Source organism: Dromiciops gliroides, chromosome 4 (assembly GCF_019393635.1).
Source record: "Dromiciops gliroides isolate mDroGli1 chromosome 4, mDroGli1.pri, whole genome shotgun sequence".
NCBI lineage: Eukaryota > Metazoa > Chordata > Mammalia > Microbiotheria > Microbiotheriidae > Dromiciops > Dromiciops gliroides.
Genome location: NC_057864.1, coordinates 409,348,796 through 409,361,111, shown reverse-complemented (window position 1 = coordinate 409,361,111; position 12,316 = coordinate 409,348,796). Strand labels below are relative to the sequence as shown.

Sequence of the window (12,316 nt, the reverse complement as noted above, 5' to 3'; positions counted from 1 at the left end):
GTGGTGGTTAAACAAAACGTATCTACACCAACAAAACCATAGCTCCATGAAGAATGAAAACATTATTTACTTTGTATATTGTAAAATTATATGGCACACCAGAACATAGCACATCTTTGCATATAAGTAGTTGCTTTCTGAAAATAGGCAGAACACAGATAAAGTCAGGATTTCCTGATTGCAAAGCCTGCAAAGTGATTTCTTTTATTTTTTTGTTGGCCCAATAAAAATGATGCCAGATAGAATTCTGAAATAACACTCAGTTCTAGTCCAATATGGATTTCATACTTTTCGATTGTGAGAACCAGGGGCCCCTGCCTTCTGCCGAGAAGGCATGAGATGACCTTTGTGAGGTTTCTAAGGTCAAATTGGCGTCAGGGAAGTTCATGGACCGCCTTTGTCATGTCAATCAATGGACTTGAATGCAACCAACCAATTAGTTTGGAGCTGTGTAGGGGGACAGCCCCGCTTCCTGTTCCACAGAGAGCTTCCTGTGGAATGGACTGGGACACTTTCTCTTTGGAAGCATGAGTGGCTAGGGGAAGGAGCTTTTCTCTCTCTCTCTCTCTCTCTCTCTAGCGTAGATCTGAGCTAAGGTTTTTCCATTCTTTCAGAGACATGTGCTCTCTTTCTCTCTTTACTAACTTCTAATATACTTTAATAAAAGCTTAAAAAACTAAACTGTTGCTGAATTTATAAGTAAATCCTAGCTAGTTTCCCCCACACATTGGGTTGGGGGGGCAGGTAAGGACACACACATTAGATTTTAAATGTTACACAATCAAATGCTTGCTTTTGAAAGCAGTCACTAGATCTTCATTTCCCCCAAACTCCATTCAATGCATAGCTTCATAGGATGGCTTCTGGATTCTGAATAAATAAATACATGTCATAGAACTGTATAAAGGGAGGCAGTGTGGTCCAGTTAAAAAAAAAACCCTGGGTTTGGAGTCATTGTAGTGCCATTTACTACCTCTGTGACCTTGGGCAAGTCATTTAACCACTTTGGTCTTCTGTGGCCCTTGGACAAGGTGGCTTCCAAGTTTCTTTAAAGCTATGATCCTGTGTTATTTCTCACTTTCTTTTAATATTCCAATGGACCTATGATCCCACTGATGAGGACATTACTAATCACAATGCAAACTTCCCTTCACACCCTGTGTGACTTCTTCATGTTTTCCTAATGGAGATCCTACCTTCTTCTAGGTTTACTTCCATTTCATGGGTACCAATATAACAACCACTCTAGCTGCCTATCTATTATTGTCCCTCACTCTCACTACATGGCCAGACTTGTCCCTTTTATGTTCATATTTTTCTTGAATAAGAGCCCTTATGCTATTTTTTTTTGTACCTAGACAATCATTAGATATATGCTTCAGGTACCATGTTTGGAATAGTATAGGCAGTAAAAACCAACTAGATTAAGAATGGAATTGAATAGGCGGCAGTTAGGTAGCTCAGGGGATAGAGCACTGCGCCGGGTGTCAGAAAGAGCTGAATTCAAATCTGGCCTCAGATACTTACTAATTGTGTGACCCTGAGCAAGTCATTTAACCTATGTTAACCTTAATATACTGGAGAAGGAAAAGGCAAACCATTCTACTGTCTCTACCAACAAAATTCCATGGACAATGTGGTCCATGGGGTCATGAAGGGTTGGACACGATTGAACTACTACAGCAACAAATAAACAGGACACAAAGGTGGTAATCTGCATACGTCTCTGGTTTCATGAACTGCAGATATTTTGCCCAATATATAATGAGCACCCTCCTCATGAGAGAAATAGTCATTATTTCACAGCCCTAATACACCTGGATTGCTATTTTAAGAGTTTCCACTAAGAGTTGGCAATGTTAAATATTCTCTTTAATGAGCTTCTTCCATTTGTTTATAGTGTTGACCATCAAAAATGCCCACACAGTAAAAATACTTCCACTGGGAGGACCCCTATTCCTCTCACCCTGGAACAAGTGATGATGACTCATCCAGTCCTGGTAGGTCCATTTCTTTTCTTTTCCTGCAGAGAGGAATTCATTTCCACTTTCAACTCTTTTAAATTTTAAATTCCCAGTGGGTATATCCAGCTGGTATATCAAACTGGAAGCTTCCTGCTTTGAAATTTACCCTGATGTTATAAAGAAAAAAAAAACCCTAACATTTGCTTGATTCTTCTGGTTCTGTTGTTTTCTCCATGGGATTCTGTATGAATCATTTATCCTCGATCAACAAGAGTGGACCTAGCTTTTAAAATTTATTATTATAGCATGTTTAGTAACAATATTAAGTATAACGAGGATAACCTTGAGTCTTAGAATGGGAAGATACTTGTATGGTATTTCATTTATTTTATTAAACATTTCCCAATAACATTTTAATTTAGTTGCTGCAAGTTGGACACCTCTGATCTAGAGTGCACATTTTTATAGTTTTTGCAAATTGACCTTTATACTAAATCTCATTGAAGAAAAGGTTTTTCTAAATGGCATGAGTCCTAAAAATTATATTTTTTACATTTTTAGGAAGTTAAGCCAGCAATTAAAAACAGCAATAATTACATTGATCAAGACTAAAGAGAAGAAGATATATTAACTGGACAAAAAGGATTATGAAATATTAACCATTGTGGAAGAAATAATTAGATGACAGCTTTTATTTTTCCTAATTCTAAGATAAATGACACTAAAGACTTTATGACAGGGAGTGAAATCACTGTCACATGCATTTTATTTTCAGTAATGCCTGCTTCCCAGAATAGTAATTGAGAATGTTTCCTTTACATTAAAAACACTATATATATATGTGTGTGCACAGGTAAGTAATTCTTTAAAAATTATGTTAGAATTACTGAATCACTCCTAAGTGGTAGAAGAACATCATTTAAAACATTTCTAGGTCCAAGATTCCTCATCTCTAAAATCAGGGTCTTGAACCAATCTCTTAGACCCCTTCCTCATTCTCTAATTCTAAGCCACCTTTCAGAATTCTTCCTCCTTTAATTTTATTGGTTGGTTAGTTGGCCTGACCAAGATGGTATCTTATCCATCTTTTTTTTTAATAGAATTTTATTTTCCAAAATATATGTAAAAACAAAATTTTAACACCAATTTTTTTTAAAACTGTGTGTTACAAATTCTCTTCCCTCCCTCCATTCGCACCCCACCCACCCACAAGAACTCAAGCAATTCAAAATAAGTTATACATGAGTAATCTTAAGTATATCAAATTTGAAGGTTTTTGTGGGTCTACAGAAAACTGATCTTGGGTTTAAATTCTGAATGATCCTTCAGTGGACTGTGGTGGTTGAGGCAGCATTATAGATTAATCAGCTTCACTTAAAAGCTGGGGGCAGCTAGGTGGCACAGTGGATGGTACACTGGCCCTGGATTCAGGAGGACCTGAGTTCAAATCTGGCTTCAGACACTTGACATTTACTAGCTGTGTGACCCTGGGCAAGTCACTTAACCCTCATTGCCCCCCCCCGAAAAACTCAAACCAACCAAACAAACAAAAAACCCCCAACGCTATAGCTATTACTTATGTAGCTACACAGTGAAGAGCTACTATTAGAAATGATTGCTGTGAATGTCCTTACAACATCCTACTCCAATCATGGTGTGGAGGTATTTCTGGGTGTTGGAGGTTTCCATCTTCCCACCTTCAATGAAACTAAAGCTCTTCTATTTTCTACCGTAGAGTATGGTCCTATCAACAAACTAGACGCGCTTTCTGAGAATTTGCCTAGCTAAATATAGAGGTTCGTCACTTGGAGGTTGGCTACTTGGTAATCAATTATAGATCCATAGTAATCCATGAAACAAAATTACAAAATGGTTGTAAATTCTGTGCCTCCAGCTCCATTGTACTGCTGTAGTATGTAGCCTATTTATATTTTTGATTATAATATATTTCCTATATATATAATCAGGGTGGTGGAAAAGAAGACAGAAGATGGCAAGAATCATGCACACACACATATATATATATTAATTTACCATGATTTGTTTAACCATTCCCTAATCAAAGGGAATATTCCTTGTTTCTACTTCTTTCCCACCTCAAAAAGTGTTGCTATAAATATTTTGGTGTCTAGTGATGAGGGGAAGAAGAGTCTTTTTTTCACTGAACTTTGAGGTATATACCTAGCCATGGAATCTCTAGGTCAAAGAACTTTTAAGTCACTTTTTGCATAATTCTAAATTACTTCCCAGAATAGCTGAACTAATTCAAAGCCCCACCAATTATGGCTGAGTATGCTTGTCTTTCTGCTAACTTCTATAATATTAACTATTCCCATCTTATGTCATTTTTCCCCCAATTTACTAGCTGTGAGGTGACACTTCAGGGTTGTTTTCTTTTATGATTCTCTTATTAACTTAGGGCATTGCTTCATATGGTTGTCAAAAGTTTTCAATTCTTTTGAGAACTGATTGTTCCTTCCCTTTGACTACTTATCTATTAAGGTCTGCTTCTAGTCTTACATGTTTATGGGGTTTTTTATTCATCTATATAACTTAAATGGCCAACTAGTGGTGCAGTGGATTGAGCATCAGGCTTGGAGTCAGGAAGACCTGAGTTCAAATGTGACCTCAGACACTTACTAGCTGTGCAAGCTAGTAAAATCTGGACAAGTCACTTAACCCTGTTTGTCTCAGTTTCCTCATATGTAAAATGAGCTGGAGAAAAAATGACAACCTATTTCCAGTATCTTTGGCAATAAAACTCCAAATGGGGTCACAAAGAATCAGACAAAACTGAAGAATGACTAAACAACATCATAGCTTAAATATCAGAACTTTATCAGTGATACCTGATTCCCATCTTATCCTAAATATAGTTCATGTAAAAAGATTTTTAAAAATATTTTATAATCCCCTTTATTTGTCTGATTAAGAATTCACCTTCTACCCAGAGATATGAAACATTTATTATCTACTTCTTTTTTAATTAGTTTTTGTGGTATGATCTTTAAAAATCAGATCATTTATTCATTTTGAATTTATGATTTAAGATATTAGTCTAAACCTAATTTGTATAAGACTGATTTCTAATTTTCCTCTTTTAAAATAGGGAACTCTTTCATAAATAATTTGTTTCTAATGTATATAGAAAACTGGGGTAATTATTTAGTCTTTTCTATTCATCTAATTTTCTATTTCAGCTAGTACAAAATGATTTTTATGATTACTGATTACTGCTTTATATTATAGTTTGAGACCTGGAAGTGTTATTTCATCTTAATTCCTACTTTGTTTTCATTTTTGCTTTGATAGTCTATTTTTTTTGTTCTTTACAATGAATGTTTTATTATTTTGCTGTCTAAAGTATCGCTTTGTTAGTTTGGCATGACAATAAACATGTAAATTGACCTTGGAAGCATTGTTACTTTATTATATTGGCACTACCCAGTCACCAAAACTGAATATTATTACAATTATTTAAGTTCTTTATTTTTTAAAGAGTCTGTGTGTATGTATTTATGTATGTATGTATATCATATATATATATATACACATACACACACATGTGGGTATTGACTGTACTCCATTAGATATATTCCGAGACACTTTGTGACTTTTGTAGTTATTTTGAGAGGGGCATCTTCATTGATTATTGACTCCTATATTTTGTTATTACTTTATTGAAATGCTATTAATTTTTATGATCTTATTTTATAGTCTGCTACTTAACTAATGAAATTAGTTTCAATTAATTTTTTTTTGGTTTGTTCATTTGTTTTTGCTGAAATCAGGATTTTTTAAATAAATCTTCATATCATCAGTACAGATAGTTTTGTCTTTTCTTTGCCTAGCTTTATACCTTTTAGATTCTTGTCTAAATAATAAAATTGATAGAACTGTTTCAAATGATAACAGAGAAAAGGGGCACCCTTATTTTACTCCTATAATTAGTGGGAAAGCTTCAAATATTTCTCCATTCCTTGAAAAGTTTGAGTTCCCCCAAAGAAATAGCCAATCCAATAGCTTTACCAGCCATTGGAATTTACTCTGTAGGTACTACCACAAGTTTTATATATGTCCTTAGAAGCAGCTAGGTGACACAGTGCACAGAGCATTGAACCTGGAGTCAGGAAAACCTGAATTCAAATCCACTGTCAGAAACTTACTTACTCTTGTGACAAGTCACTTAACTTCTGTATCTGTCTTTGTTTCCTCATCTGTAAATGGAGATAATAATAGCACTTACCTCCCAGGATTGTTGTGAGCATAAAATGAGAATATTCGAAAAGCACTTTAGAGCCTTAAAGTGCTGTATGACAGCTAGCTATTCTTAAAATCTATAGAGTGGGGCAACCAGCTCAACTCAGTTGCTTTCAAGGTCAGGAATTCTGGGTGAGCCTAATGTGTCCAAAATGCATTTGCATGGTGAAGTCTAATGAGAAGCACCTTCTTATCTTGAAAGGTATGAAAGATTCCAAAATGCTAGCAACTTGGATTATTTGAAAACAAACTATTATCCTTAAAGAAAAAAAAATACCCCAAATTGATAAACTGGTTGGCACAGGATTATTGCGTTTGGTTTTCAGCAAATTTTAGTCATCATCAGGGTGACCAAGGATGCAAATGATTAGTGTAGAATGAAATGTTGCCTTCCAACATTACTAATTCAAAGGACAATACATATTTGTTTAAGTTCTAGCAAATTAGTTTTAAAAAGATCATTTACTCAACCTTTTAAAACACTGATTATATCACAAATGAACACTATTGGAAGACTATTATTTTAAATTATTAACTTGATATTTTAATATATCCAGAATCTGTGATTTCATTGGTATGAGTTCTCTGATAACCAATATAGGGCACACCCTTCCTTCCCATCTCCACGTACTTTAGTATTCATGAGTCCCTGTGGTGATCAGCCTTTCCAAACTTATGTAAGCTGGTCCTTAGATGACAAGACATCCCCAGACCCACACTCAAAGCAACAACACCTCCTTAGGTGTTGCCAGGGTTTGTACTTTTCTGGTATAGGCTTCAAGAACCCAAACTCAGAGTAAGGCGTCAGAGTAGCAATCTAGTGGAGGAATTTGAGTCCTAGAGAGGTGGTGAGTTGACCAAGTCTAAAGACTTACTTAAATAAGAACCCAATTAGTGTCAGAACTGGGATTAGAACACTATTCTCCTAACTCCAAGAATGTAAGCTTTACATTCCGCCATATTTTCTTTTCAAGAAAATCTTTGTCACCTAGATGACAGATGATCTGGAAATATGCAGCAGATACTTTTTTACACCAAACTAAAGCAGAATTAGTGAGCTAGCCATGTAGAAACAGCATAATAAATTATATGGGATAATTAGGCTTGGAATTAGAAAATTTCCCTTTAAATTCCACCTGAAACAAATATCAATCAACAAACATTTATTAAGGCATTCTATTAGTCTGGAACTAGAAGTATAAAGAATAAAACAATCTCTAATTACAGTAAACTTACATTCTAATGGGAGTGAAAAGTACATTTAAACACATAAATGTGTATATATAATTATACCAGATTATACTAGATTATATTATATATAATATCTATATCTGGTTATACTAGATGTATACTAGTTATATCTAGTTACACTAGATTATTTATATCTATATCATTCTCTCTATCTCTGTCTATGTATATATAAAGTTAATTCATGTATGTGTGTATACACAAAGTGGTTAAAATACAGGATACTAGAAGAGGGAAGGCACTTAAGTTAGGGTTATTATCCCTGTATTAGCCTATCATTAGTTTTCCTCATCTATAAAATGGAAGTATCAATATTTGTGCTGTCTCACAGCATCCTTATAAGCAATGTGCTTTGCCAAATTGAAAGCAAAATATAAGTTACTGCTATAGTGATTTAAAATTTTACAAAAGTCTTTACTAATAATAGTCCTCTGAGGGTGAATGTTATTTTATGAAAAAACAAGTCCCTTTTGTCAACTAGTGCCCGAATCGCTTGTAAAGCTCAAGTGTATCCCCTAACTGTAATTATATAACCTCATTTCCAACTGCCCCCAGATGTCTCCATCTAGATGTATTCCTTTTCTTATATACTAAATTAGACTTACATTCCCTTTAAATCTTTCTTTTTCCTTGACTTCTCCATTTCCATTAATAGTATTGCTATATTCCCAGTCTCCTGGGACTGTTACCTTGGATATATCAATGAATCATCTCTTCCCATAAGCTTAATCAGTGGCCAGATTTTAGAAATTCTGACTTAATATTTCATTGATTTGTCTTTACCATTGCTTTTCCCATAGTTCAATCTCTTCTTATCTCTTGATCCTCTTATGTTGTAGTAGCAGCCTAACCAGCTTTCATGTCTCCAGGTTCTTTCCCCTTTAAATTTTCCTAGAGGTCACTGCCAGATTATTTCTCCTAGTGTACAACTCTAATTAGGTCATAAGATCATACATTTAGATTTGGAAGGAAACCCTTAGAGGCCATTGAGTCAAACCTTCCCCCTTATTTTACAGATGAGGAAACCGAGGCACAATGATTTGCCTAGGGTCATACTGCTAATAAATGTCATAGTCAGGATTTGAACTCAGGTCTTCTTCACACCTAAGTCCATTGCCCCCTACATTGTACTATAAGTGAATCTCTATTGCTTGCAAAATAAAGTCAAAGCTGCCATTGACTTGAATTTGGCATTCATAAACTCTATAATCTGGCCCCAAACTACCCTTCCTGTCTTATCTCATATGATTAATACCCCCATGGTTCTACACTACATACAAACTGGATGACTAATGAGGGGACAGTTCCCTCAAATGTGGCTTGAACATTTCTTTTCTGTGCCTTTGCTCATGTCATCCCTCTTACACCCACTGCAACTTTACTAATCCCTTAATTAGTCCCAAAGTTCAAATGCTACCTCGTCCATGAAACTTCTTGATCAAGTGGTGCCTTCCTCTTCTAAACTCTCAGACCTCTTTTATTAACCTATTATATCGCCCGTATTTAATATTGCCTTCCCTCTAGGATTACCTCCACTCTATCTTTATATCTCCTTTGCACATATTTGTATGTATATTATCTCTCCCATTAGACTATGAGTTCTTTTCTCCTTCTCCTTAGCACTTAGCACAATGGCTAGCGCATAATAAACACTTATTAAGTACCTGTTTCCTGACTCTGTTTTGTAATATCATCCCCCTCTGATCTTTACTGGATGATAAATTCACTTGACATCTTTTGTAAATACACATCATCATTCCTTGGAAGACAAGTAGATCCCTCTTCTTCAGAGGGTCCAGCTCCCTTCCTTTGGGAAAAAGTTTTATATTTCTTAGTTAGCTACTAGTGTCCTATGAAACTTTATGGATATTATCTTCTTAAAGGAAAGAACTAATTTTTATTTGTCATGGTACCTATAATTATTAGAAATAATTAATAAAGATTTGTTGAATACATTCACTTATCAGATCCCCATCATCAGCAGTGCTTACATAGAAGCTATATCTTCATGTTTCCATGGTTTGATGGAAGAGATTTCTGTAATGGGTAGGAGATTAGAGAAGGTGACCTCTCTGGTCCCCTTTAACTATAATTCTATAACTCCATGAATGAATTAATTGAAAGACTATAATTTCAGAATCCTTATTTCCACTTATTATCTATCCTGTCAATGAAACACAAGTTGTGGTCTTACTGCCATGCAATGAAGATGTTATGATAATTGAAATGTAACTATTGATCTGAATTTGATATTGAGTTATCTCATGGTGTTCATACTGAAATTTAAGGATAATTAAGACTTACCTGATTTCATCATTGATATCAGTTTCATTGAAATAGATTCATTTTGTCTAAAAAACTATCTTGTTAAAATACAGATTCCTCTTCTTATAGCATAAAGTGTTCCTTTTTTTCTTTTTTTTTTCCCTTTTTTTCTTTTTGTGGGGCAATGAGGGTTAAGTGACTTGCCCAGGGTCACACAGCTAGTAAGTGTCAAGTGTCTAAGGCAGGATTTAAACTCAGGTCCTCCCGAATTCAGGGCTGGTGCTTTATTCACTGTGCCACCTAGCTAACCAAGTGTTCCCTTTAAGCATATGTACGATACCACCAAATTAGATACACACTGAAGTTAGAGATCATTTGAAAGCAACCTTGAACTTCATCTACTCTTTCGTTTCTAAAGTGTGTGAAATCAATTACTCTCAATAGTGACCTATAACAATAGATTCTGAAAACAGGGTTTATAATCCAATAGAATATTTGAAAACATTTGAACAAAGTTTTATTTGAGAGTCAGGATCTTGACTTTGCTATCCCACTTCTCCACTGTTCCATTCTTTACTCACCTTCAAAGGTTCAAAAGAATTAAGCTGTATCTATTCTTTCAAAGTGGAAAATTGAAGCAGTTATCCAGGTAATTTAAGCAAAATGGTGTGGGGTTTTTGGTTTTATGTCTTGGTTTGAATTCACAAGATTCCCTGACTTAGTTCATGAGCAATCCAAGCTGTATCAATCTCCTTCATTTTTGCTAAGTAGTCATTATGTTATATTAGTAATTACTAAGCCATAAATGGAGGCATGGTAGAATAAATACTGGATATGGACAGGACTTATTCGGAAGACATAGGCTAACATCTGGGGTCTGCGTCATATTGCCTATGTGACCATAGACAAATTGCCTAGTGGATCTGGACCTCAGTTTCCATATCTGCAAAATGAAGGGGTTGGACTAGAGGATCAATGTCCCTTCTGTCTCTAAATCTGTGATCCAGTGATGACCTTCAACTTTTCTACATAATTCCATGCAATTACCCATTAAAATTAAAGTAACAATGTGTAGATAGAGAATCTAAAATCAATTATTTGAATATTAATCTAAAACATTAACAGATTTTTTTACAACTAGATGGCAGTATATCAGTGCATGCTTTTAGAAATGATGCATATTTTTGCCTTACTACAAGAGAGTGGAAAGAGATTCATGGATATGCTACAGAAACTAACTGATACTATTAAGGGAAAATGAGGAAGACAGGGAAACCATCAGTAAATTGGTGTTAAATCTTGTCTAAAAATAGTTTCATCTGTGCTTAGACGTCAAGCATATAGAATGGCTATATTCTCACTATATTCATGTTCATATTCCAACCCTATAAAGGAAAGAAATGATAAAGGACTATTTTTGTATTTAATCCACTTTTTCTTTTCTTTTCTTTTTTTTTTTTTTAGTGAGGTGATTGGGGTTAAGTGACTTGCCCAGGGTCACACAGCTAGTAAGTGTTAAGTGTCTGAAGCCGGATTTGAACCCAGGTACTCCTGACTCCAGGGTCGGTGCTCTATCCACTGCGCCACCTAGCTGCCCCCTATTTAATCCACTTTTAAAAATTTTCTCCTGCATCTTAAGTTCTATACATCTTTCAGGTGTGTGTGTGTGTGTGTGTGTTTTATACTTCAATGGAAGTTTGGAGTAGTGAAAAGAGTGCCAAACTTGACATCACAAGGTATGACTTCTTTGAGGCAGCTAAGTGGCACAGTAAGAGGGAAAGATGTGAAGACAGGAAAACCTAAGTTTAAATCCTTGCTTACAGACTTAATAGCATTGTGATTTGGGAAAAACACTTGACCCCTGTCTGCCTCAGTTTTTCATCTGTAAAATGAGCAAAATAATAGCATTTACCTTACAGGGTTGTTACGAGGATCAAATGAAATGCTATTTATAAAGTACTTCTCAGACCTCAAAGTACCATATGAATGCCAAATATTATTATTCTCCTTTAAATACTGCTGATAATACCTGGACTACCTAATTCACACCTAACTCTCTCATGGTTATAAGGATAAAAAAAGATAGTTTTTTAAACCGTGTCAAACACTTTATAAATGTGAACTCTTTTTGGCATTTTAAATGGTAGGCATTTATTTAAGTATTTAAATATTGGCACTGGAACACTCAGCTGTTTTGCTCAAAGGAATTTACAAGACAGACATTTTTAGTCTACTACAGACCATCTCCCCCAGGTAAGGAGGTATTATGAACTAAAGCAAAAGCTCTGAGTACTCCCCAAGATTTCTGGCCTAGAGAGAAGGAAGATGGCTGTTACCCTGGTTCCCAGCATCCTTTGAAAGAAAACAGTCTGGGGTTTGGGCTCATCTTAGTCCTGTAAGCCCCACAGGGTCTAGGTGTACACATATTTCACAGAGTCAAAGAAAATCTTGGTAACCTATTCTCAGTGTCCACTTTCTTCCAATTCTTCCCACAAAGCAGGTAACTAGCTGTGTGAGCATGGACAAGGCAATTATGTTTTCTGAGTCTGTTTCCTCATCTCTGAAAGAAGTATAGTGAT

General features: G+C 35.3%; 1 protein-coding gene across 3 annotated transcripts in view; it reads left to right on the top strand.

Moving 5' to 3' along the window:
• LOC122755562 overlaps positions 1 to 4,650 on the top strand; it is a 153,847-nt gene extending 149,197 nt beyond the window's left edge. For all 3 annotated transcript variants that reach the window (XM_044004173.1, XM_044004172.1, XM_044004174.1), the window contains 2 exons: positions 1,901 to 2,000; positions 2,526 to 4,650. In XM_044004173.1, the coding sequence (XP_043860108.1) occupies positions 1,901 to 2,000; positions 2,526 to 2,576 (151 nt within the window). In that variant the 3' untranslated portion in view covers positions 2,577 to 4,650. The remainder of the gene's footprint in view (positions 1 to 1,900; positions 2,001 to 2,525) is intronic.
• The last annotated feature ends 7,666 nt before the right edge of the window (positions 4,651 to 12,316 follow it).